We start from the raw sequence: 25,248 nt of genomic DNA, 5'->3' as shown, positions 1-25,248 counted from the left end.
TGTTAGATGATGACAGGCCGGGAAAGGAGAATAGGAAACAAAACAACTGGCTGATCTTGACAAGGCTGGGAGACAGTACGGGAGTGAGACATGAAGGGCGACGGCTTAGCCTATTGGGCTGCAGTAAGCTGGCATGTAAGCTAGACTGGTTGCAGCTAAGCCGCCACTGGGAATAATAGGCCTGTCGGTAGTTTTATTTTGCCATGTTCAAGGAGTAGAAGGCTGGGATTATGAGGGCTAATGTTTGGTCTTTTTTGAGCATTTTTTTCTCTTGATTATGGTGTTCCTTTCCAGGGAACTGGTTGAGATCTTTTCAAGGAGACATCCCCCCTGTTGGCAACTACCCCATTCTTTCGCTTTCGCTTGGGTTCCATCACATTCGGTCTTGTGACGAAAAAAGAAGGCGGAATAGGTTTCAAAGCGGGGCCGAGTTTCCGGGACAAGAGCCGGGAGAGGCTGGGCAGAAAACAATGGGAAAGCCATGTTTATTGTATGAAGCAGAAAAACACACTTACAAATATCCCCATGATGTTATATCCAAGCACATGGCGGGAAAATCGGCAATCGTAGCGTTCGGAAGCCATCGTGACGTATTCGGAAGCCACACACCGGCAGCAGCCAAGGGATTGTGAGTTGCGTAATGGGCACACTTCCTCCTCGAGAGAGCTGCAACGCAAAAAAGAAAGCCTGAAGCTGTTGAATGTTTTTGATTGCTAAGGCGTAGATGTAGGTGTATAGTATAGGTTATGATGAAATAAGAAGTTAGCCTCTCTGGGGCAAAGGATAGCAGCGCAGCGCAAATGTTTTTAGAGTTGTCAAGGACGAAAAAGAAGCATCAGCCAGGCTTGCTATAAATATGAATGAACGGCTTTTCATTCTCACTTTTGCTAGCATAAGCAGTAGCAATTAATTGGAATGTACTTGGCCATGTTTGAAAGTAGCCACAGCGTGCTAATAAAAGAACAGAGAACAGGCCAGGCCGTTATTGCATTGTATTATTTTACGTCTACCTACCAATTATTTCGCACAGGCCAGGCCGTATTGTATTGTATTGTATTGTATTATTTTACGTCTACCTACCAATTATTTCGCGGTAATACGACGGCATATTCCGGACAGGAGCCGTTGGCTGATGTCAGCTTCCCGTGACTCCTCCTGGGCGGTCAGCAATTGCAGGTTTGCTTGGATTTCGAGCGCCTCCTATGACTTTTTAGGGTCCGGCGCTTGGGCCAGGATGGCTCTCTGTCCAGCATTGCCCTAGGGCGTGCCTGCGGGGTTCCAGGTATTTTTGGTCTGCGACGACCGCGTGTAATCTAGTCTAAAAGGCCGCCGGCTTTCAGCACGGGGGGTAGGCCCCGGCAGAGTACAGCGGTTTTGTCCTTCCGTATGCATGGCTGCTGCCGCATCATTTTTAATATTTTTCCCGTTCTGCTGGTGGTTGGTAGCAGAGCTCCCTCCACACCTTCACACGGAGCCCTCCTCGACATCTCCTTCCTGTCCTGCAAACGTTTCCTCGTCCTATCTCTTCTCTCTTCCCCTTCCATTCTCCCTCAACTTCGCCCTCCTCGTCCCCTTCTTCGTTGTTGCCCTTGCTGTCGTGGAGTTGGTTGTGTCATCCTAGGCTGCCCTTGTTGTGGTCGCTCCCCTGTAGTCTGCGGTGGCAGTGACCTGCCTCTACGCGTTTCTTGAGGGGGGGCTGCCTCTGTGGTGTCCAGACAGCTCAGCTCGGGCTCGGGTTGTTGTTTCTCTTTAAGGAGCATCAGGTTGCGGCGAAGCACGTTGGCGACATAACTTGTCGCTTTCGTGTTTTTAAGGAGCTTGTCCGCGAACCTTTGGCTCCATGGTCTGGGTAGTGCCTTGCAGGTCCACCAGTGTCCTCGTTCCTTGGCTTGGTTGCAGGCTCTGCATCCAAGTGGGCAGTTGTGTCCCCATCGCTCGTGGTATCTGTCGAAGTCTCCATCGCCAGTTCTAGCCGCGAGGATATGGCCCAGCTCTATTCGAGTCAGCCCTTTGTAGCGGGAGTTGCGGAAGGGTGGTTCAGTGGGGACGCCGGTTCCAAGCGGACGGTATCCTTTTTGTTCTTTCCACCACCCTTCGTAGTCGAGACGTAGCTGGTCTCTTCTCCATCTCCGTGCTCCTGCAAGGCTGAAGCGGTGTTCCGTTACCAGTCCCTGGCATCCCAACTTGGCCTGGGTATCGGCTAGCTCATTGCCTTTGATGCCCATGTGTCCTGGGACCCATAGCACTCGGGCGAGCCTTCCGGGTGTCTTGTCTGCCCAGGCTTACAGGCCAGGCCGTTTTTTGGCTTATCCTATATAAGAACTAATATCCAGGGTTTTTCCGGAGCAAGCCTGCCATGCGCAGTGGTTCACCACTGTCGATACTCACCATGGTGTAGTTGGTTATCACGTTCGACTGTAACTTGAAAGAATTGCCATCGAAAGGTCACCGATTCGATTTCGGTTGGTGAGAGGATATCTTTTTGTCTGTTTGTGTGTTCATTCCGGATTGTATGCTGCGTTGATGATCAACAAAGAACGGCCGTAGCCAGTAGTCTGCAGGTTTGCTATAAGAATTCTTTTCTTTCTTTTTTTTTTATACTGCCCCCCCTGTCATGCCCCTCTATACTACATACTACTACTACCTTCTGCCTACTCAAATACTCGTGTCCAGTCAAACTTGCGCCACTTGCTCTTGAATCCATCCACGCGTCGGTCGTTTCTATTCCACCGGCCTTGCTTCTTCTGTATTTCAGGCGCTACATCCATCATACCCCCCAAAACCTCCCGGGCAAACAGGTCTCCGCGGGGCCATTTATCGGAATTTTCGATGACATGGCCCAGCCCACCGTCAAGCGTGAACCACGCATGGAAATACGGTGCCTCTTTGGCGATCATCTTGCGAAAGGCCGAGCGACCAAGGCCCTCACGTGCTGCCTTGCCCGTGTCAATAACCTTTTTGTGCTGTGACCATTCCTCATCGGCCGAAAGGAAGGCCTCGCGAAAGTACGCTGGCACCATAGCGCCATCTTCGTACGGGATCGGCACCGCAACCATGGCAGCGTGGGGCCGGCGATGCGGAGCTGCTGCGTTTTCGTAAAAGACAACATCCCGGCCCTGGTCATGATACATGCGGGTGAGAGACTTCATAAAGTTGCGAATCTCCTCCCATTCATCGTCATCGCATTCCAGAAGGTTAGTGTGGTGAATGCGCGGCACTATGACTGCCGCATCCTGCGCAATGGCCGGATCAGGCGAAAGCGTAAGGTAAACACGCGTTGCAAGAGCGACAACAGGAGCCACCGGAGGTGTCCCAGAGTCTTCGTGCTCGCAAAGCTGGCAGTTATCTAGAATACGCTGCACCTTTTGGAACTCATGCACAGCTGTGTTTTTGAGGTTAATTTCGCTCTTGTGCACGCGCTGAGCTAGCTTGGCTGCGTTTTCATCCATGTAGTCGAGGTCGGCGTCAAACTTGGTGTCTTTTGCAATCCGCTCAGCCATTCTCATGGCCTCCCCGCCCGTAGCACCACGAGTGCGGCGCTCTTCACGGACCATGTCCTCTATCGACATGTCTGTATTTTCAACGACAGTGCCACGCTCTCGGCCTCGTTTTGTATCAACGGCCTTGGTTTCGCCTCTGGTTCCAGCTAGAAGACGGCTTTCCATGGCGCCTAGAATCACGTCCTTGGAGGCCGTTGTAGCGTTGGGGTTTGTAGCAAACGCTGCCGCAGCAGAGTTGTACTCTTCCTCTAGTTTGGCTGCATTGGGGGCCTTGCGCAGTTTTGCCTTCATCATCGCAGCGCGCATGCGGTTTAAGGCGGTCTGGTCGATGGGTATAGTGGCACTTGGTGTAGAGGCACTCCCTTGTTCGTGGGGCATTCGGATGCCACTACGGAGAGGGATATTTGGCTGATGTCGAGCGGCTGGGAGGTTAGCTTTGGGGGCGCTCTTGATGCGCTCGGCGTACAGACTCCCATCTGGTCCATCTTTTACTTCGTAGCCAGCGCCATACAAACGCCGCTTTTCAGTTTCATCTTTTTCCTCCCTCGCAATGTCAAATTCTTGTAGGCTTCCGTAACGCTCGAGCGCAACATCGTCCACAGGCCGAGATTCTTCCTTAGCAGTGCGATAAACAGCCTCAAGCTTCACCATCCGCCATTTTGACCCTTCATCGCCAAACTTGTAGTTGATTTTGATTTCATCCTCGGGCTCAAATTCTGAGTCCGAGTCAGCAGCGACTAGTGGGAGACTATTGAGTCCTTGGTTGAGTTCGCGCCTGTGAAGCTCCCGTGGAGCAGTTTCTTGGGGTGGCCGAGAAGGCGGTGCTTCCTTGGTGTGGCGGTGCACATAGTCAATATCGAGGCTAGAAGGAGCCGTCATCCAAGAATCGCGACTAGGTTTAGGGGCTGAAGCAGCTTCGGCATTGGGTTGTGACGAAGAAGAATAGGTAGAACTATCCATTTTGTCATGGGGGATGTGGTGGTTTTTAGTGTCCCTGATTCGGCTGCGTTCACGGCTTCGATTTCGCTTTTCATTGTCATATCGCGATCGCTTGTGGCGGTGGCGGTCCTCATCGTCCTCGTGGTCGTGACCTCGGGTTCGATCTTTGTGGCTGTGACTACTGCTATGGTGGCGAGACGACTTGTGACCATGGGTGCGCTCATGGTGTCTACTTGTAGAGTGTTCCTCTCTTTCTTTGTCTCGACGGTCTCGGTCTCGGTCTTTGTGTCGGTGTCTAGAGCTTCTTGATTCGTGGTGTCTGTTGCTACCTTCACTGGAGCGATGATGACCGCTGCTCTTCTGGTGGTGGCGTTTTTCCCGCTCGGCCTCGCGGTCGCGTTGCTCTTTTTCAGCCGCCAGGCTCTTTTCAAAGGCGGCGAGATCGCTGTCCATTTTGAGGGAAAGGTAAAGTAGATTATGGATCTGATGCAAGAGCACGAGGAAACAGCAGTCTTTGGCGCAAAGGATGGCGAGGCTACAAAAATGGAGAAATTAATTTAGTCGCAGCAAGGCTGAATCCATATAATCTACAGGGATTATGTATGGGTGCTACGCATCAAACGGTTAGACACAACTTCTATACTAGAGCCGTGTAGATCATGAATGAGAATTTAAAAAGATTATCTCCAACATCACCAAGCATTATATGAATGGTGTCGACAAGAGCCTGTATAGTGAAATGAAGGAAAAGAAGGTCACTTATCAGTAGGGCAAATCAAGAAACAAAGAGATCATAGAAAAAGAGAGAGGGGAGCGTGATGCATTTGGCTAGTGATTTTGGTGTATCATTTTCAGCTCTTATCTGATTGGTATTGGATGACCATATCATTCATTGGTCTCCCAGCAAGCACTTATCCTATCGTCCTAGAAATCAAGCTGGGTGCTGTTGACCAAGTCAGTTGTGGGACTACGTCATAACCCATATAGCCATCGCTATCGGCACGTGATGATACAACCCTTAAAAGCTATTCTCAGCCCAGACATGCCTCTGCATACCCACGCTATAAGCATGAGTGACGTACCGGTTTGATTTTTATTTGTCGGATTCTTATATCTTGACTACAACCCAACAACTACCCATTACCTCTTCCCTACAACATCCACGCTCGCCTTGCATAGCTGCACACCGAACATGTCTAGCTCCACTACTCCAAAACCCAAACGCCCTGTCGCAGTTGTCTGCGTGGGCATGGCCGGTATGCCTCTACTTCACTCTCTGCTATAACCTGCATCTACTAACTAGCCTGCCGCTTGCTTTTGGCTATCCTCAACTGACTTGGAACTTTTATAGGTTCTGGAAAAACCACCTTTATGCGCCGTATTAACTCGTATCTACATGGCAAAGAAGAGCCTCCTTATGTCATCAACCTTGACCCCGCTGTGCTCAATGTTCCCTTTGAAAGTAACATCGACATTCGCGACTCAGTTAACTATGAAGAAGTCATGAAACAGTACAACTTAGGCCCCAACGGCGGCATCATCACGTCGCTGAATCTGTTTGCTACCAAAATCGACCAGGTGATGCACTTGCTGGAGAAGAGAGCTGCGCCTACTGAACAAAGTGAGGCTGAGGCCGAAAAGGAAACACAGGCCAAACCCGAGGCGATAGAAGGTACGGATCAGGATCAGCCCAACAAGACTAGCGATCCTCAGGGTGAGGACAAGCCTGTCGCCGCTCAAAAGCAGCCCAAGTCCATGAACCACATCCTGATCGACACTCGTGAGTTTTCTTCATTAACACACTGATGCTACCCAAGTCTCATCTCATTACTAACATACTCTATCCAGCCGGCCAAATCGAGGTTTTTGTCTGGTCAGCCTCAGGCTCCATTATCCTCGAGTCCCTTGCTTCGTCCTTTCCTACTGTTATCGCATATGTCATCGACACACCCCGCACTGCGTCAACCAGCACGTTCATGTCTAATATGCTCTATGCCTGCTCGATCTTATACAAGACAAAGCTACCTATGATTCTGGTTTTCAATAAGACCGATGTCAAGGATGCTTCCTTTGCCACTAAGTGGATGACCGACTACGAGGCCTTCCAGGCTGCTCTGCGTGAAGACGAGGAGCGTGACGTTCTCGCTGGCGAGGCTTATGGCGGCGGCGGCTCTGGTTACATGGGAAGTCTACTCAACAGTATGAGCCTAGTACTAGAGGAATTCTATTCTCACCTGAACGTCGTTGGCGTGAGCTCTCGCGTGGGAACCGGCATGGAAGAGTTTTTTGCCGCCGTGCAACAAAAGGCCGACGAGTTTGAACGAGACTACCAACCAGAGCTTGAGCGCAAGCGCGCGGCCAGGGACTCCGAAAAGGAAAAGGCCAGACAGAAGGAGCTCGAAAAAATGATGAAGGGCATGCACATGGACACCAAGGGTCCCAAAGCCGAGGCCCAGTCGTCTAAGGATATTTCAGAGCGAACTAAAGACGAGATTGAGGACAATGATATCGACTCGGACGAGTATGCAGATGACGACGAGGAGGATAGGGAAGGCCTCCAAGCGAGATATGAAGCGGCGAGAGAAGCCGAGCAAGACTCCATAATGGCAGATGGAAGCTTTGCCAAGTACCTCTACACCAAACACTAGAGGCAATATGACACGGAGAGCTATGGCGCGATAGAATAAGGGGGTACAATTTAGCAATATGGCGTAGCGGCATCTTGGAGGAGGCAAACTGGAAAATGGAGTTACTTTGTTCTTGATTTTGGTTGTTATATTGGCTACTGGTCCGGTAAAAAAAAAAAAGAAATAGAGAAATTTAGTGATATTCAACGCAAAGCAAGATTCAAAAAGCAGTGCCGTAGCACGAAAGCACACCGTGAACTCCAGTGACCAAATCTCCATCCATGCATCCATCCATACGCATCATTCCCATCTTATCTGAGGGTCTTGACTACGTCGCCACATCCCGTTGTTGAGTAGACATGCAGTCAAGTAACGTTCTATTTTTTTTTTTTCACGACTGTCATGCGCATTCTCTGTGTCTTATCCTGCCGTTTACCGGGCCTCAAATTGGACCATGCTGTAGAAACCGTTAGCCCAACAGATCCAGAGCCTTCCCAAATGGCTATCCAGAGTTGAAGTCTGGAAGCAAAAAGAGGACTTACCGCTTAGTGCGAGGCTTGTAGAGAATGCGGCATCCACATTCCTTGCAGCGCAAGAAAGGGACAGTCTGGTGCTGCGTAGAGTTTAGGCCGCAATCGCCGCAGATGTAGTTGAGCTTAGCAGGGCCTTCAAACTTGGTTGAGCCAGAGCCGATACCAGCACCCGAGCCGGAGGGGATCTGGTACTGCTCGCGAGACGACATGATGATGAGAGGGCAAGGGCGAAGTTGGAGTGAGTGGAGGTTTGTTTTTTGTTTCTAGGAATATTCGGCGCAATAAAGAAAGGGATAGCGGCAATGCCTATTCAACTAGGTCAAGGGTATCGAGCGTTAGATTTCGACAAAGAGGTCAGTCGTGTCGGAGCGTGATTGCAAGAGGAGGCTGACATATCAAAAACGAAAAGAAACTTTAAAAGCGGTGAACAAATCATGATGGCAGAATCCAAGTATGCGACACCAATGGCGGTAAGAGTAAAGCGCTGGCAGAATAAAAGGCGGTGAGGTGAGTATGGAGCGGCTTTCACATGGAGAGCACTAACCTGCTTCTGTCATTTAAGCTTGGCCCCAAGCTTGTACTTTAAGCTCGGCAAAAGACTTTGTTATGTAACTTCGCGCTTACGTTCTTTCTCCCTACTGGCTTTGTCTTATCCATCGTTTCGCCATACCTCTGCCTCCTATCTGCGCTTCAATCGCATACCTCAAAAATCACTCTTCATGCTCTTCCCATCCCACCAAGCCTGCCCTACTCGCTAGCTAGCGCGCCTGTTTCTCCACCAATCATCCACTAAGCAGATCCCCTGTCCAATGGCTCTCGACGTTTCTTCGCCATGTCCCTTCTGCCGCATTGTATGCGCCTACCCGCCGTACAACCCTCGATTTCCTCCGCCGGCCTCTTCCAACGTTATTTCCAGCACCAAGATCTCGCCAAATGCATTCGTGGTTCTATCGACACCTAGTGTGGTGGCGTTCCTGGATATTATGCCTCTAGCCCGCGGCCATATTCTGCTATCGCCTCGCAATCACAAGGAGAAGTTCACCAATGCGACGCCCGCAGAGGCTGCGGAGCTGGGCCGCAACCTGCTATTGCTGTCACGGGCGCTAACCCGGGCCCTAGGCGTCTACGACTGGAACGTGGTGCAAAACAACGGCGCCGCAGCGGCACAGGTCGTCCCGCATATCCATTTCCACCTCATTCCACGCCCTGAAATTCGGCAGAGCGGCCGCTTCAGCGAGAGCTTCACCATGTTTGGCCGCGGCACTAGAGAAGATCTTGACGAGGCTGACGCCGAAGTTCTGGCCGACAAGGTCCGACAATCTATAGCCGAAGTATTGACGGAGATGGAAACCACTACAAAGCTGTAGGGGAGGATAGCAAAGCCCATGGCAAGGCTTTGGGGGGGAAGCCTGCCCGTTTGGCGATGTTAACGCGTAAGCGTTGTGTAGCGCGCTAGACACACGCTTCATGCATGTAAACTAGCAGCAGATCTACACCAGCCTACATCTTGTGACTAAAGGCCGACAGAATGGACAGAGCTCCACAAACATGCCGAGAGTTCGTGTATGAAGCAGAGAAGACATAGAGCATACTATTTGTGAAATTTAGGCTGAGTAGGGAGAAGGCGAAATATCACAATTTCAAGACGCTGGGATCTATCGCAGTAAGTGATTCTTGTCTATTATTTCTTAACAAGTTATTATTAGCGTTTTGGGTTTGCCAGTATAGTACTCTTGTTTCTGTCACTGCTGCCTATAGTGTTGGATTGGAGCTCTTAAGTTCCTAAGATTACTGCTTTAGGAGACATTCAGCGAGGCTATGCAACATAGCTTTTATTCACAGGCCAGTCAGCTAAGCATCCGTTTTTTTCGTCATTAAAACCGAGCACATTTCTCTTCGTCTGGCATTCATCCATATTACGCTCAAGGTTGCATTTTACGGTGTTATTTATCTTTGTTCGATATTAGTGATATTTGGTTTCAACGCAAATGCAAATGCTACTACCACCACTCGTGTCTCCCCACCCCCCTACTCATCGTCGCCAAAGAACACACGGATAGGAATCCATGCATCGCCGCACACCTTGAAACGGTCCGTAATACCATCAATTGTTTTCATTTCCTCGTCGGTAAGACTCCAGCCGTCGACCTCACGGTTGCCCTGAATGCGGCTGGCAGAAACTGATTTAGGAATCACGCTCCAGTCCTTCTGGAGGCCCCACATCAACAAGACCTGCTGAATGGTGTGGTTCTTAGAGTCGGCAATTTGCTTAAGGGTGGCATTGGTGTAGAGAGGAGAGTTGGTGCTGCCCAGGCACGAGTAGGCAGTGGGGTGAATGCCCTTGGATCGGCAATACTCGACAAGCTTGGGTGAGGGGTTTCCAGGGTGGAGTTCGATTTGATTAACAGCGGGAGTGATCTAGAGAGTCTCAGTGGTTAGCACGCTAGATATTTCTCCTTTCCCTTTGTTTCTGGACGTAGAAAAACACCATACCGTAGTTTGCGGATCCTTGAGCAGGCGCTCAAGATGCTGGATACCAAAGTTTGACACGCCAATGTTGCGCACCTTGCCAGTGCCTACGAGTTTCTGCATCTCGCGCCAGGTGTCGACGTAGTCCCAGTCGCTAAACACCTTGCTCATGTCATCGGGGTCGCTGCTGCAGGGCCAGTGCATCAGGTACAAGTCAACATAGTCAGTTCCCAGGCTCTTGAGGGAGGAGTCGATACCCTCGGCAACACGTTTGTGCCACGGGTTATCCAGCTTAGTGGTCAGCCAGATCTGGTCGCGGGGGACGCCCGAGTCCTTGATCCCATCACCCACCTCCTTCTCGTTGCCATATGCTAGGGCGGTATCGATGTGGCGGTATCCAGCGTCGAGGGCTGCCTTGACGGCATGGCGGACTTCGTTGGGCTTAGACTGCCAGGTACCAAGACCCAGGGCTGGCATCTTATCGCCCGTGTTGAGGGTAAAAACCTTCCTATACGTGTTTGCAAAGACATTAGCAGAGGTCATGGCGAAGTAGCGATGATGATAGATTGACGTGGCCATACTCAGTGAAGTTGACCATTTTGGCTAAGCTGTTGAGTTAAAAAAGACGGAGTAGTGAACCAGAAAGAAGAAGCGAAGAAAGAAGAAACTACTTTGATGGCGATGTAAAAGAGATATAAAGATGCACAGTAAGAGGGGCAAAGATCAAGGGCCTTATTCCTGCGAGGGCCCTCTCTATTTATATGCATCGACATAGGTCTACGTAATGAGCGCCTTCCCTTTTGATACAATGCAATTGCTCTCCCGCCAACCTTAGCTTGTAGCCTCGAGCTTCTTGCTTCTTTCTGCTTCTGTCCCTCCTTCCCGTCATCCGCCAGCACCTATCTTTCCTATCCACACAGGGCCACTATTTCCCCCGTAGCCCCTCTATTTCCGCACCTGTAAGAATGAATATAGCCGCCTGTCTCTTCAAAACCCTAATAACTCAGCCGACTAAGCCGGACAACAAGGCGCCTTTGTACAGGAGGATTTCTTTTTGGTGGGAGCGCGAGTGAATATGGATAATTAGCCGGCGAGCTCAGGCTTCCTCAAGCTTCCTGAAGGACAGAAGCGCACCGTGTTTGCATGCTAGCGATGACTGTGCTATACACCTCCATGCTACTACTTAGCATATAAGCGCATCAATCAAGACAGGTCACAGGACCCCACTGGGAGCTGCACTAGACGCTGGGCTAGTTTTTCCGAACATACTCCGACAGAATGTATAGAAGGAAGCAAGTGCTACGTATTTACCACTTAATTATGGTAACTACGGGACTGTCAAAAATATGTTAGCAGTTGCTTTTTACATCTTTTCTAAGAAAGTAAGAGACATCACATCGACTCTCTTCCATCTTGTTGATTACAAATTTCACTATGATCAGGACATGGAAAATCGATACTATATTCAAGTAGAAACCTGTTCTTCTCTTGTGTCACAAAACAATTTCAAGCTCAAAAAGCCTCCAAATAAAAGAAAATAAAAGCCGTTAAAGTCTTCATCTACCCTGAGACCCCCCACCCCCCAATAACGCCAACCAACATGTGTATAGCCAGGACTCATAACCCCTTGGGTCTACCAAATTTTCCCCTTGGCGACGCTCAAAAAAGGATAGAAGCAGAAAGGAAAAAGAAAAGAGAAAAGAAAAAAAAGAGAGAGAAAACGCCGAATACGAGATAACCCAGGGACGTAAACAGAAAGAAAAAAAGAAAAAAAAAAGAAAAAGGAAATACGGACAAATCAAATCCAGATATGCCCTTAATCAAGACCCCCCCATTCGTGTTTCATAGAAGTCCATTCCATAGAGTTTGTTGCTAGCCGTGCGCCTTTGAGCTTCTTGTTTTCTGCACGCAATTCTTCAACCTCGCTTCGCAGCTCGGCGCATTCTTTAGTCAGCTTTTCAATCCACGTGCGTCCCATCTCGAGGACTTCGGCCTTGCTAATTCTCTTTTCAATGCCGGCTCTTGCGGCCGCCCGACGACCAGGCGAGCCACCTTCTTCGTCAGCCATCATGTCAGTTTCACCGTGATACTCAGACATTGGAATCGTAGCCAGTAGTCTTTCAAAGTGCGAGTTGAGGCGGTGTCGGTACTGCTGTTCAACCTGGTTGTGAGCCTCGCGAGCCCGGGACTCCTCGAAACTCTCGCTGTCCCGTCTCGTGGGTGTCTTTTGCTTCTTGGGGGCACGCGACGCGGTGCGGAGCTGGGCGGCGTTTCGTTTCTTCTCTTCAGCAGCTAATGCGGAGTCATGCTGGCGTTTGCGGGGATCGGCGCCATGGGCTGAAAGAGCAGCATGGTCAGAGCCAGGTATAGATCCATGGCCGAGGGAGTGGTTCGGGAAACCGTGTAAAGATTCTGCGTGAGAGGGACCGTGTGAGCCAGAGCCATACAAGCCATATTGCGTTGACACGGGCGACCGGCCACTGCTACTAACGTCAGACGTAGAAGACGTACGGTATCCAGAAGGGGTTTGGGCATATCCAGGCCGCGAATGTTCTGAGCGAGGGTCCCAGCTACCATGGCTACTGTCACCTGTAGTGTTCGTACTAATAGTAGTTCTGTTGATGTCAAGAGGGTTGAGAGTGTGAGCGATGCCCGGCTGCGAGACGGGGCTGAGGCCAAGGAACATGCGGTTGTCTACAGTAGAGGTAGCCATGTTGTAGGGGGGCTGGGTTGCGATGCCGGAGTAGGCGCCCCCGGAGGAAATACCCATGTTGGAGTAGTACGCGGGGTCCTCCATTGCACCATAGCCTCCGTTGAGGAACTGGTCAAAGGAGGTGCCATCGGCGGCGTGGGACTGGTGAGGATTCTGTTGAGAGAGGAAAAAATCAAGAGTAGTTAGAGAGCCATGGTTCGTCTTGGTGGTTGTCACTAGTATAAGGGAGAAATGGTGGGGGTGGGGGGGGGGGGGGAGGGGGGTAAGCATTAAAAAGGAAAAGGAAAAAAGACAAACCATTTTTGGGAAAACAACAAGGACGAAAATATGATATACAGGCTTGGGCTGGCTTGGCTTTCGCAATACAGCTCTAACATGTGTTTGCCAAGACGGTGTGATGTTCCTAAAAGTCTTGGCAATCCAGCGTCTAAGGCGATGTATAACCAGGATGAAAATACGTAGAAAAGAGATAAAATAGAGTTCAAGACAAAGACAAGATTAAAAGGAAAAGCGAGAAGCACGGAGCCAAAAAAGAAAAAGCATATAAAAATGGCGAGAGGAGGGAAAGAAAAGATGTAATAATGTCTAGAAGAAATAGTAATGTGTTGAGAGAGGAGAGATGGAGGAAAAGAAAGCAGAAAGTCGGGGAGATTAATATGTAAATAAAGGTCGTCAGCCCGCAAAAGAAGAGACTCCAAAATGGAAGTGTAAACTATTCTTCGGAGAAAAGAAAACAAAGCCAAACAGGGAGGACAGATGATGTGGAAAACAGAGACGAAGAGGGCCAGGTAGAACCAAAGAGAAAGGACACCACAAGGAGACGGAATAAAATGGCCGTCTAGCACAAGGGTCTATAGAGACGGGGGTGGATGGAAGAACCGGCAAGAGGAAAAAGGAAAAAAAGGCCTATAAGCACTGCCTACTGCATTGGCTCAGACCTCAGACAGCAATGACGAGTCTGGGAGTGGGGGAAGGGGGGGGGGGAGGGGGAGGGGGCTATAGGAAGCAGAGGAAGGGGGCGTATTGATGTTTATTCTGTTTGTCGATATTCTTGGACTCTTTTTGTTTTGCTAGTCCGCAGGAAGCTTTCTTTTTTTGCAATCCCCCAGGAATTCAAATGGGAAATCGGATCGGAACCCAGGGCTTCTTATAATGCAACGACGAGGTGGAAAGTGGGTAGCTTTCTTCTTTTTTTCCTCAACAAAATTGCTTGCCTTGATAGCTTACCAACTTGCTGCCTGGTGCTCATGTTGTTCCCGGCCTAGACCTGCTAGCTTGCATCGACTTTGGTTTGGTTTGTAGCCCCAACCCCAAGTTCTCGAGCTCTCCACACCTAAGTAGCTTTCACATGATATTAAGTGTTAGGCCAGGAAAATCTGGTGCTGCTAGAGTTTGACAAAGAAGAAGCAACGGCAGCACGAAACAAGGCTTGTCGGCAACCTGGGCTTGCTCCTACACGACTCTAATTGGTCTTGGCTTTTTCCTTCGCTCGGACCTTTGTTTGATCGTAGCACCCCCCCCCCCCCCCCTCTCCCCTTCTTCTCCCCCTTCTCCTACAACACCACAGACGAGACACGCACATACACACCCAGGCAGGCCATTAGGACGAACGGGCTTTTCTCGCAGCGAGCAGCTTTGACGAAATTTGGGCTGGTTCATGATTACAAAGACGAAGGGAAATTTTCTGTAGAGAACAGCGCTAGAGGTATAAAAAAAGATACAAAATAATGTACTAAGGCCCAAACCAATCATCACATCAGACAGAAAACAGCAACTACTAAAAACAAAATGCAAAAACAGCAGGTAGTGCGTCGCCGAGTCCTGCTGGATCGCCGAAGATAGAAGTGACGCTAACGCGACTTCCAAAGCATTGGGGGATTGGAGGGGTCAGAGCGCCCCCGTCTGCTTTCTATATGTAGGCAGACGTAAAAGCGAGCGAGATGCAAATAGAAAATAACAACAACTAAGCAAAGAGGGAAAAAAGAGGGAAAAAAGAGGGAAAAAAAAAAAGCAGACATAAGAGAACCCGCTGGCTCAAGAACCCTCGGCTCATGCATCCCGAGGTTTTCTACCAAATAGAGTAACTTCTCGCTTCTTGAACGTGCCTGCCTGAAGCTGATATATTATAAACGCTTGATCAACGTCATAGCGAGTATAACAGAGGCCAATAGATCCCCCCCCCCCCCGACCCACTGGCCAATGCGAGGACGGACCTACATAAAACGCTATAGGGGAGAATAAGTGGCTTAATGTTCCAGCAAACCAGTATTCTTCATTCTTCTCTCGCTGGTGTCATTATGGACTATCAAAATTATGATGGGCTCAACTAGGGGGGGGGTATGGGAGGCCTACTTCGTATAGAATCAATGCATGTACAGCCAGCAAGAAGACCTTTGTCTGTCTCTTCTGCGACTCGCGCTTGACATTGCCTATCAGCGAGAGTAAGTATCGCCAGTGTTTGCAAACTTGACCTGTCGTTGTTCGTCGACGTCCTATGTGTCACCTTTCCCTCTACTATGATCTTCGGTAAAAGTCTTAGCATCCGAAGACAGAAAAGCTTGGCCTTCTTGTTTCTCTTGGCAAAAGGGGTCCCAGGAAAACTGAGGAATACCCCCCTCCCAAAATCGCACAGCTTCCACCAGTAAAAAGAAGAATCAATCCCGAGACAGCAGGCTCCTCACGGATCTCAGCGGCCTCTACCTGCTGATCGTGTTTTTTTTACTGATATGCAAGGATAAAATTATTGCCAAGATCCATTTAGCTTTTTCCCCATCGTCCAACAGAACCAAAGTATCACGTTGTTGGCGCCTCAAAGCTATGCCAAGCTTTTTTGCCATGCTATAGGATGCACGACGGAATGTTTGTGAGATTCAGAACAATGGCAAACACTCTAGATCAGGAATGACGGTTCTACAGACGAAAAACATTGACAACAGCATCGATACGGCGGCAGAAAAGACAGGTGAACGGCGGCTCAGCTAGAGACCAAGGACACGGGAAATCCAAAAAGTCTAACAGAAGGAAGAGGACAAGCGGAAATTCACTCATACTAAGACCTGGCTCAACTCCTTTCATTTTCTTTCATGGACTGTTCCAGATTTCCCCTTCCCCTCTGTTCTCCTTTCCCCTTTCTCCCCTTCCCACTTCTCCTCTTTCTCGCCTATCACTTCCTGCTCGTCTTTTGCCCGGATTGCTTCCATGTCCGCAGTGTCAGGATAGCCAATCACTCATCTCGTCGAGCCTGTTACACCGCCTTCTTACAGGCCAACTCCGCCCAGTTGCTATAGCTGTAGAAGCCCTATTATATGGTTGATTACGCAGCGAGGAAAAGAGCTTGCGGTTTTGCGGCCCGTCTTGTCTTCGCTTCCTTGCCAGTAGTATTGCATGTTCAGCTTCAACGCGGCGCTGTGCTGTTAGCATACATGGCATATGTTTAAGGATGTATATGGATCCCTCGATATAGCCCTCGTCAAAAGGACATGGCCTTTTCGAGATTCTTGTAAACCCCGCCCCATTCATTTTATTTGCTTTCATTTGTTTTTCTTATTCCCGTTTTCCGTTTCTTCGCTAGCCAGGTTCTCCAAAACCTGGATTGCGTACTCACCTAGCTCGCCTGTAACAGTCCAGGGGCTTGGGGCCAAGGACCGAGCCAATGATGTGGCACGCAATGATGAAGGTGAGCTTCAGGTTGAAAATGTACAAATCCAACGAATTCGAATGGAGAGGGGGGGTGTAGCACAAATGTAAGCGTGGCTCGTTTGTGAGTGTTCGCTGCTGTGCTTCAAACTCTTCGGGCCAGAGGCAACTATTCTCACACTTGTCCACCCCTCCCCTCCCTCCCTCCCTCTCTCTTTCTCTTCATCTCTTCCTTCTCGCTTTGCCCATTTCTCTCCTTCTCTCCTCTTGTCTTCTCTTCAAGGGGTCTGCCAATCCCTCGGGGTCAGGAAGTTGACCCAACCTAGATCGAAGGCAAAAGAAAGGGGACCGGAAAACAGTATGCCAAGACTTTTGGAAGCATTATTACCAGAGCCAAGCTTTTCTGGCAGCGGGACTAGAGCCGAGCCGTGAAGAAGATCCCCAAATTTTGTGTGCCAAGTTCAGTGCCAAGCCAGACCAGACCAGGCCAGGCCAAGCCAAGCTAAGCCAAGCCAAGCAAACATGCTCAGATGTTTTCAAGCGTAAACATGTTATCGACTTGGCCCTTAGCCGCCCTCTTGTTGGGACGAGATAAGCCAGCTTGACACTTAGCCTCCTATTGCTATGCTATGTATCAGGCTGTTGGCATGCTATTCCTTAGGGTTCTCTACAGCAGCACAGCGATTCGCCTTTGTTGGTGTCCACTCGCTCATCTCGTATATCCACCTGCTGGCTTTGATCCTCGAGCCGAGAAAAGTTTTTTTTCTTTCATTATTATTGCTTGGTGCCTAAAATCGCCTAACTCCGGATGATACTTGGGCCCAGCCATACGACAATTTCGGCATTTACGCATAAAGCGGATAAGCGGGTTGATTTGTAATCTACGATGTATTCATGCGCCGGCGTAGCTGTTACCGACACCACAGCCCCCCTGTTTGGGTTGCTTTGGACTACCACCGTGCGGTCGATGGTTCCGCGAGTGTCGATTCGGCAGCTTTTTCCGGAGGAGTCGCGGGTCAAGCACACATCCTAATAGCTGAGATAAACTATTATAGAGCACTAAAACCTCCAAGTGCAGCCTCTCTGCACAGAAGCCCTTCACATACGACTTGAGCTACATGTCAACATGCCGAGAAATGACTAGGCCGCCGATTGCTAGATGGCTGATTCTGACGTAGATTTCCGGGCGTGTGGCGAAAGCAGAAGAGCTTATAATACACGCTAACATAGTCATATACGGGATAGGGTTCTATACGTTTGCAGTGGAGAGAATGTTGATGAGCAGCTACAACCCAACAAAACGATTCCATTCTAGGCATTCCAAGTGAGCGGCGTTAAAACTGATATGATTCACGTACAATTAACTTTAGGTCGCAGGCGGCCCACTGACGAAGCGACGTCATATCATTCCTGATCAGAATCAATGACTTCCTCCACGGCAGGCTGTTTGTTCTCGGTGGCCTTGCTGTCCTTTTCGTCCTCGACCGTGACAGCGGCCTTGCCCTCGGCATCATTAGAGCCCACATCGCCCTGCACATCGTCTTTCTCCTCGCCCTCCCCATCATTCTTCCCGTCCCCATCCTCACGAGCATTCTCGGCCTCCTTGTTGGCCTTGTCCTCAACGGCAGCCGCAATCTTCCGCTTCTTTACCGGGGGATCGTCTTCTAGGTCAATTTCTTCGGGTTAGCATTTGCGCAAACACAGAGTGTACCATGGGTGACAGAGGGGCGCAGAGGGAAGTGGAGTGGAGCACAGAATAGAGGTGTGAGGGACAGAGAGGACGCGCGGGGGCGGAGGGAAAGTAGAGGGAAGAGGCCCCTCGCGTTGGACAAGGCTTACCTTTGGTCTGCTTAGCAGCACCATCGCTCTGGCTGTCGTCCTTCTCATCGCCCGTTTCTTCATCGCCGTCGTCATCATTCTCTCCATCCTCCTCGTCATCATCGTCATCAGAAACATCGTCCTCGTCTTCGTTAAAACTAGCAGGGTATAGTTAGTTTAGTCTCGTTTTTCGACTGTCAACTCCATGACCATGGCTAGCTATCCAGCCCCTCGACGTCATTTCCTGTGTAACAACGCCTTAACTAGCCCCTCACACTCATGAACTTGGCTATTTTGTCGCCGGATTCAGTTGGAAAACGGCGAATGCCATAACAAGTGACATTTAGGCTCTGCCCAGCGCCGCGAGTCGCGGGTCGCGGATCGCATTGCGTCACGACCTCAGATCACGCCACCGAATCGAGCTTGAGGTGGCGACACCCACATCCAATTATCAGATCGCAGCTCCCCTAGTGCGTTGCAGGCGCAATTGAAGCTATCCGGCGACTTGGAGATACTTCAGTATCTGTCCACTGGTTCTCCTGCAAGACTAGGGGTCTGGTCTGGTCTAAATTGAAGATCAGAATCGAGATTGGAGCTGAAATTAGCATTGACAAGATTGAGACTAAGAACGCTCTCCCGGCTACTAGCCCAAGCAGAACTTGCAAGGCGCCAGTAAGATGGCATCGCCTGTATCTCGGGCGACACGCAGCAAAGAGCGATTGATGGTGGGAATGTGCAAACACGCAATGTGGAGGGAAATAGCAATTGGACGCTTCGCTCAAGGCATTGGATGGCGCAAATATCACGACTTACTCATCATCCTCCTCCTCGTCGTCGGAGACATCTTCGGGGAGCGACAGGAGCTCCTCATCGTCCTCCTCCTCGCCCTTATCGTCCTGCTTTCTCTTGCGCGTAGAAGGCATTTCTAGTTAAGTCGCGTGGAATGTTCAAATATCTCTCGTTCGGTATACGGCAGCTATCGCTGAAAAAAAAAGTGATGTGCAAAGAGAAATAGGGATGGCAAAGAAAAAATAGCTCGGCGACAGAGCTGATTCGGATGATAGCTTGGTCCTTTTTCTTGAAACTGGCAAAGTGATGAAAAGAGGGAAGCAGAGAAGAAAGGCAAGAGGCCAAGATAAGAGCGCAAGCCTTCCCCCAAATATGCAGCCAGTTAAATGAGTTAACGGAACTGCGCAAAGACACCTGCCAAGAACGGCTTGGTAGAGAGAGGGAGAGAACGCAAGCACAAGAGAGAGCGAATAATAGACTACTACCCTACTTATCCTACGTCGCCCTCACTATAGAACCGCCTCCTTGTCAGCACTCTTTAGCAACAGAGGCCGCTCGTTCCATTTCAAGCAGCCAGCTATGTACAGTGAAACGACGACGTTAGTGACTGGCTAGCAACCGGCCACAATGCCCGAGGTCTTTATTTTTCTTTGTCTACACCACGCTGACAATCAAGGCCGAAGACGTCTATTCGTGCAGGGCAAGGCCATGGCCTAGGCTTGAGATATGGGATATGCGAGGTGAGGGCTAAAAACGCAGTATCAAAGCTCGGTTGTTGTGAGCGCTTAGCAATCGTGTAAGCTGAATGAATGCACATGTTTCGACCGGATTTAGAGTTAGCGAAGTCGCAGCCGTGCCTCATACTGTGCACCTAGCAACCCCAAAGGTAAGGCGGAGTTCACCTCAGGTTCCCCCGCAAGCTAACTCTGCAGGCCGAGATACGCTCTGGATACCTCCGATTTTACCGTGGAAAAATAATGCTTGAGACAGCATTCATACTGTGTGAGAGTTAAAACAAGGGTTACACGCACGGGTGCCAACCCTTATCTTGCGTACCCTAAATGCGTGCTGTAACCCTATGTTCTGTATCTGGACAAACCCTTGTGCTCAGAATAAAGAACGATGGATGCTAGCACCAACTAGTGCATCATGTTTCCTGGTTAGCGCCCAAGCCACAATCCATGTTTTGAACCTGTAAAGTGTCTTCGATAGCATGCGATGTTTTGCCACCAATGTCTTGGTTCTGGATACGCGTAATGCGCATACTGGAAGCGTGGGCATAGGGATGGAGCGCAGTGTAACTATGTACTTGAATATAAAGACACTTGCAGAAGTCTGAAGTTCAGCTAGGGGGGAGGAGAAGAGAGCAAGGACGACACAAAACAGTCAAGGGTCAGCCTTATCCTGTTATTGTCAGCAGGTCGTAGCTTAGCACCAAGCAGGGCGGAAATGCTAATTGTGTAATACTGTGTTGTGGCGAGGCGTTGATGGTTTCTACAGAAATGGGTATAATGCAGGTTTTGTGTCCACTTGCCTGCCCATGTGTCCAAGCCACGGGCGTGGTAAGAGACAAGTAAAGAACCCAGTCGAGATTTAGCGAGCTGGGTTGTAAAGTAAAGACGCATGCACCGTGGGAAGGCGGAAGGCGGGAGACAAGGGAGGGTCGAGAAGGGGCTGTTTGACTTATGAAGGGATGGGATAATTGCTTTCTACCATTCAGCTGGGAAGGGGGGAGAAGGGGGAAGGGACATTGGAAATAGAAAGAATAGAGGAGAAGAATTGGAGAGAGAGAGAGCTGGCGATACAGCACAGGGCTCGAAAAACAAGAGCGACGAACAAAGAGAACAATGAGACAGGACGCAGACAAAGCCTGCTGACGGTATCAGCAGCCGACCGTGGATTTCATAGAAACAGAAGAGGAGACAAGAAGACAAGAAGGAAAAAGAAAAAGGGTCGAATTTAGATTAAGACAGGGTAGGGGTATAGGCCGAGGAAAAGGGAAGGGGGCCCAGGGAGGAAGGGGAGGGGTTTCTGTGTTTGAGCTAGTTAAGCAAGGAAAGGGAGCTGGAGATTAATATGAATAGAGAGCGGAGGTAAGTAGGCCAGCACAGGCTAGGCAGTGGAAGCAGGAAAGCGGCACAGAGAGTGCGTGCTGTGATTTTCAGGGTGTAAAATGCAGGGCGACAAGGCAAGACGAAAACCGAGAATGAGAACGTGACACTGCATGTGTGCAACGGGGCGCTGTTTTTTTTTTTTTTTTTTTTTTTTTTTTTTTTTTGTTTTGCTGTTTTTGTTTGTTTATTGGCTGTTGTGTTTTGTTTATGACGGCATCTGTACTGCACTGTATATGGGAAAAGAGAGAAAAGGAGGAGAACGAGATCGAGGAGGAAGCTTTGCAGGTAGGTGGGTACTTGTAGTGAGGTGAGTAGGGCAGTTAGTTGGTGTTGAGCTGTGCCAATATATGTGTGTAGAGCTGTAGGTGCAGATGCAGATGCAGGCGCAGGTGTAGGTGTGTATGTGGGTATGTATGTGTGTGTATGCGTGCGTGTGTGGCTGGGCCTTCTCCCTTGATTGCTGTCGTGCTTTGTTTTTATTAGTTAGCGGCCACGCCGTTTGTTAGTTCCCAGTTCGCGGTTGGTAGTACGCACGTCTCTCTGGCTCTTCATCTCTTTGTCTCTTTGTCTCGTCGAGCCGTCTTTAGTTCCGTTGTTTCTTGGGAGAGCAAGCATAGAAGGTTAGAAGCGTAGAAGATAGCAAGACGGCCTGCGCAGAGTGCAAAATTTGACATTTGCTGTTGGTCCAATGTTTGGTAGCAACTGCCGCCTAAATAGCGGGAAGGGGAATAGGACCTTGTAAGTTGGGGTAGTTGCCCGAATTCTATTCTCGGCTGTGATCTTTTTTGTTTTTTTTTTGCTGCTTTATTTCCAGGGCTTGTATGTCTGTCGGGCTATCTCTTTATTTTTATTTTATTTTCCTTTTTTCTTTCTCTCTTCCGTTTCTTTTCTTTTCATTTTCCCCCTCCTCTTCCTCTTCCTCTTCCTTCTTGGCAGTAAGTGTGTATGCATGCCGTGTTGATCCTTGCGTAGACTGAGTTTTCTTGATTATATGTTTTTTTCTTCCTTTTGGCAACTACTCTGCTCAGTCCTAGCAGTTGCTGCCCCTTGGGCTGTACTTCGGTGAAAAATTCGTAGCCTTCTTGCTCCTGCGTCCATAGAACCCTTGATATATAGAATTTCCAAGGCTGAAGATCTTGGCTGTGTGCTTTTTTCTTTGCTTCTTATTTTTCTTGTTCTGCGTTATTTGGCGGCTTTGTCCTCTCTGTCCTCTCTGTCCACTTTGCAATTTGTTTTCTCAGCGTTCTTGTTTGTGCTCCTTTGTCCCGTCCTGTTCTGGCCAAGCCAAGCAACCCAACACATAACACAAAATACAAAATACACACCTCACACACAATCACCAACCACCAGCTACAAATAACTATGCACACATAGGACCCCTCCTCCTTCTCCTTGATATTTTCTTTCTCTCCCTTCCCCCTCTTTCGCCCTCTTTACATGGCTTCATAGGCTGCTCTCTGTTCGCATTGCCTTGGCCTGACCATGACCTGAACAAAACCGCCTCCTCAATCCAACACTCACAGGCTCCTTGTCGGCCTTTGTCATTGTCGTCCCTAGCGGCTCTTATCCTCAACAACAAAGCCTAGCCAGTAGTGCGGCAACTTTCTCTCTCTTTCTCTCTCTCTCTCTCTCTCTCTAGTTAGCAGAATAGCCAAAACAGCTCTTGTCCGACTGAGGCTTGAGGTTTTGCGGCTTAGGGCTCTGCTTGCTTTGTCTGTGTTTCTAGCGGTTTTCCTCGATCCTCCGTTTCTTCCTCATCATCCTTCATCTTTTCCTCCTATCCTCTTTTCTTATCCTTCACAGGAAGAGAAATGTCCGCCCACCAACGATATCGGCAAGGCCGTGAGTTTGGACATTATTCTCGCCAACAACAGCAGCAGCAGTACCCGCACCGACAAAATATAAATCCGGGGCCAAATCTAAATCTAAATCCGAATCCAAGTCCAAGTCCAAGTCCAAGTCCACATTCACATCCAAATCCAAATCCAAATGGGGCTAAGACCCAGGCTGGGCCTAGAGTATCTGACGACAACAGCCGGAGAGCAGTAGCTGGTAATCATAGTAGTGGCAATCTGGACCACAGACGGCCTTATGGGGAAATTCCGTCGCCACCACCACCACCACAGCAGCAGCAGCAGCAGCAGCAGCAGCAGCAGAAAAAGCATAATCAGCAGCAGAATAGAAACCAGCACCAACATCAACACCCACACCCACACCCACACCCACACCAACACCAACAACAACACCAACACCAAACCCCTTTGTTTGACGATCATGCACTATTTCTCAATCACAACCGCTGCTCTCCTCCACCCCCGCATGCGCCTAAACCCGTTAATCCTAGAGGGAATATGATGCCTCGATGGGCTCATGCACAAAGCTTCATGGGAAAACCTATCGTCGGCATTAGTAAAAGTAGCAGAAACACTCCTAACGACAATGTCGGCTATTTCGAGTCCGGCGATGGCGATAACAACAATAGCGACAACGATCACGATAACGATAATAAAAATGACAATGACAATGACCTACTGTCGCAATTCCGGCCCCGATCTAGATCAATCGACGGCGTCATCTATTCCGGTAGTCGCAATAGTGGTGGCAGAAACACTAGTGGTACTAGCAGTAGCAGTAGTGCTACCGCTACTGCTGCCACTGCACCTTCATTGTCTCATGGTGGTCATAGCCAAGCGACCTCACCACCCTTGGATTCTGAAGCACAGGCACAGACTCAGATTCAGGCTCCCACACAATCTGTTCCTGCTTCTGCCTCTGTCTCTGTCTCTGTCAACCCCAGGCCTCACTCTGTGCATTCCATGCATTCTGTGGGCCCTTTATCCGCTTCTAATTTGGCTGAGATGATAATTGAGACAACAACAGCAGACACATCCCTGCTGGGGTTGGGGTTATCAGGATCAGGATCAGGATTGGAATCAGGGCCAGGGCAGCCAGAGCCAGAGCCAGAGCCAGAGCCAGAGCCAGAGCCAGAGGCAGAACCAAGACCAAGACCAAGAACAAGGACAAGAACAAGAACAAGGACCAGAACAAGACGGCCAGGGGCAGAACCAGAGTTCAAACAAACAAAAACACTCGCCCAGTTTGACACTGCAGTTTCTGGCTCTAGCAGCAGCGTTGCCAGCGCAAGTCCCCATGGTGCATCTTCTTTCTCGTCATCACTGTCATCCTCTTCTTCTATTGCCGCTGCTGGTGCAGTAGGTGTCTCTGCTTCTGCTACGTCCACTGCCACTACAACGGCTACAAAACCTACTCTCACCACTGTAACTGCACTTGCAACTCCAACTTCGACCCCAACTCCGGCTGCAAATGGCATCGTCACCAGCGCTCCTGTTACTATCACCACCGCTGCCCCTGCTGCCAAACTACCACAGCTAACCATTAAGCACTCCCATAATCATCACCAGTACGGCGATGCTGCTTCTTCCTCAGCCTCAAACATCTCTTCATATCCCTCACCAACAACTCCCGGCCATAGTCCGTTTCCCAATTTGCAGCAGCAGCAGCAACAGCAGCAACATCACCAACAGAAAGTCTCTCCGTTCCCACTGTCTAATAATCCCGCCCAATCGCCTTCCGCCTTAATTGAAAACTTCTCGCGCCCTCGTAAATACAGCATTCGATCTGCAACACCCGAAGCCTCCTCGCCTCGTGGCGGACCTACGTTTGCCTGGCCTGATTCCAGCCTATCACCATCGACATCGTCATCCAACCCAGCATCGGCGACCACTGTTACTTCCGCCTCGAGCCTCGCCACAGCAACGCCAATAACGCCGCCCCTACTCTCACCAACGCTGGCCACGCCTATCACAACTGCCACCTCTAAAATCTCGACCCTTGCTTCTCCCCCCCTCTCCACAACCCATCTGAAGGCTCCCCCTCGTCTCTCTCTCTGGCTACGTCTCGCAAAATGTGGCCCCGCCCGCGCACCGCTTCGAACTCGTCGGCTATGTCGTCTGCTTCAGCTGTTGAATATTACGACCCTCGTACTGCTCGATCCCGCCCTACAATGGCCAGCTCTGGTAGCGGCTTTGGCAATAGCAACCCTGGGATTCCAAACTTTTCCACCAGATCGCCCGTGATGCCACAGCCCTG

General features: G+C 49.8%; 8 protein-coding genes across 8 annotated transcripts; 3 read left to right on the top strand and 5 right to left on the bottom strand.

The window, feature by feature from the left end:
- Positions 1-1,550: 1,550 nt before the first annotated feature.
- HOO65_040021 (Pre-mRNA-splicing factor cwf19) lies at positions 1,551-4,892 on the bottom strand (the record flags this gene model as incomplete). The annotated part of the gene is made up of 3 exons (XM_071002532.1): positions 1,551-2,230; positions 2,389-2,486; positions 2,656-4,892. The coding sequence occupies 3 exons, from the start codon at positions 4,890-4,892 to the stop codon at positions 1,551-1,553; spliced, it is 3,015 nt and encodes a 1,004-aa protein (XP_070858864.1).
- A 739-nt stretch (positions 4,893-5,631) lies between these two features.
- On the top strand, positions 5,632-7,087 carry HOO65_040020 (GTPase npa3; the record flags this gene model as incomplete). Its single annotated transcript, XM_071002810.1, has 3 exons — positions 5,632-5,695; positions 5,791-6,219; positions 6,288-7,087. The coding sequence occupies 3 exons, from the start codon at positions 5,632-5,634 to the stop codon at positions 7,085-7,087; spliced, it is 1,293 nt and encodes a 430-aa protein (XP_070858863.1).
- Positions 7,088-7,498: 411 nt separating this feature from the next.
- Positions 7,499-7,808, bottom strand: HOO65_040019 (DNA-directed RNA polymerases I II and III subunit RPABC4; the record flags this gene model as incomplete). The annotated part of the gene is made up of 2 exons (XM_071003065.1): positions 7,499-7,523; positions 7,609-7,808. The coding sequence occupies 2 exons, from the start codon at positions 7,806-7,808 to the stop codon at positions 7,499-7,501; spliced, it is 225 nt and encodes a 74-aa protein (XP_070858862.1).
- A 600-nt stretch (positions 7,809-8,408) lies between these two features.
- HOO65_040018 (putative HIT-like protein) lies at positions 8,409-8,966 on the top strand (the record flags this gene model as incomplete). Its single annotated transcript, XM_071000545.1, has 1 exon — positions 8,409-8,966. One exon carries the CDS (start codon positions 8,409-8,411, stop codon positions 8,964-8,966), a length of 558 nt encoding a protein of 185 aa, XP_070858861.1.
- Positions 8,967-9,627: 661 nt separating this feature from the next.
- Positions 9,628-10,666, bottom strand: HOO65_040017 (Aldo/keto reductase; the record flags this gene model as incomplete). The annotated part of the gene is made up of 3 exons (XM_071002935.1): positions 9,628-10,017; positions 10,093-10,576; positions 10,650-10,666. The coding sequence occupies 3 exons, from the start codon at positions 10,664-10,666 to the stop codon at positions 9,628-9,630; spliced, it is 891 nt and encodes a 296-aa protein (XP_070858860.1).
- Positions 10,667-11,884: 1,218 nt separating this feature from the next.
- HOO65_040016 (Allergen Fus c 3) lies at positions 11,885-13,081 on the bottom strand (the record flags this gene model as incomplete). Its single annotated transcript, XM_071002877.1, has 2 exons — positions 11,885-12,982; positions 13,079-13,081. 2 exons carry the CDS (start codon positions 13,079-13,081, stop codon positions 11,885-11,887), a joined length of 1,101 nt encoding a protein of 366 aa, XP_070858859.1.
- A 4,740-nt stretch (positions 13,082-17,821) lies between these two features.
- Positions 17,822-19,158, bottom strand: HOO65_040015 (uncharacterized protein; the record flags this gene model as incomplete). The annotated part of the gene is made up of 3 exons (XM_071002841.1): positions 17,822-18,093; positions 18,257-18,393; positions 19,049-19,158. The coding sequence occupies 3 exons, from the start codon at positions 19,156-19,158 to the stop codon at positions 17,822-17,824; spliced, it is 519 nt and encodes a 172-aa protein (XP_070858858.1).
- Positions 19,159-23,522: 4,364 nt separating this feature from the next.
- Positions 23,523-25,235, top strand: HOO65_040014 (GTPase-activating protein gyp3; the record flags this gene model as incomplete). Its single annotated transcript, XM_071000544.1, has 1 exon — positions 23,523-25,235. The coding sequence occupies one exon, from the start codon at positions 23,523-23,525 to the stop codon at positions 25,233-25,235; it is 1,713 nt and encodes a 570-aa protein (XP_070858857.1).
- Positions 25,236-25,248: the final 13 nt, after the last annotated feature.

The sequence above is a fragment of the Ceratocystis lukuohia genome, assembly GCF_044167205.1.
Source record: "Ceratocystis lukuohia strain C4212 chromosome Unknown Supercontig4_pilon, whole genome shotgun sequence".
Classification (NCBI taxonomy): Eukaryota; Fungi; Ascomycota; class Sordariomycetes; order Microascales; family Ceratocystidaceae; genus Ceratocystis; species Ceratocystis lukuohia.
The sequence above is the reverse complement of the archived record's forward strand: the minus strand, read 5'-3'. Positions and strand labels throughout refer to the sequence as shown.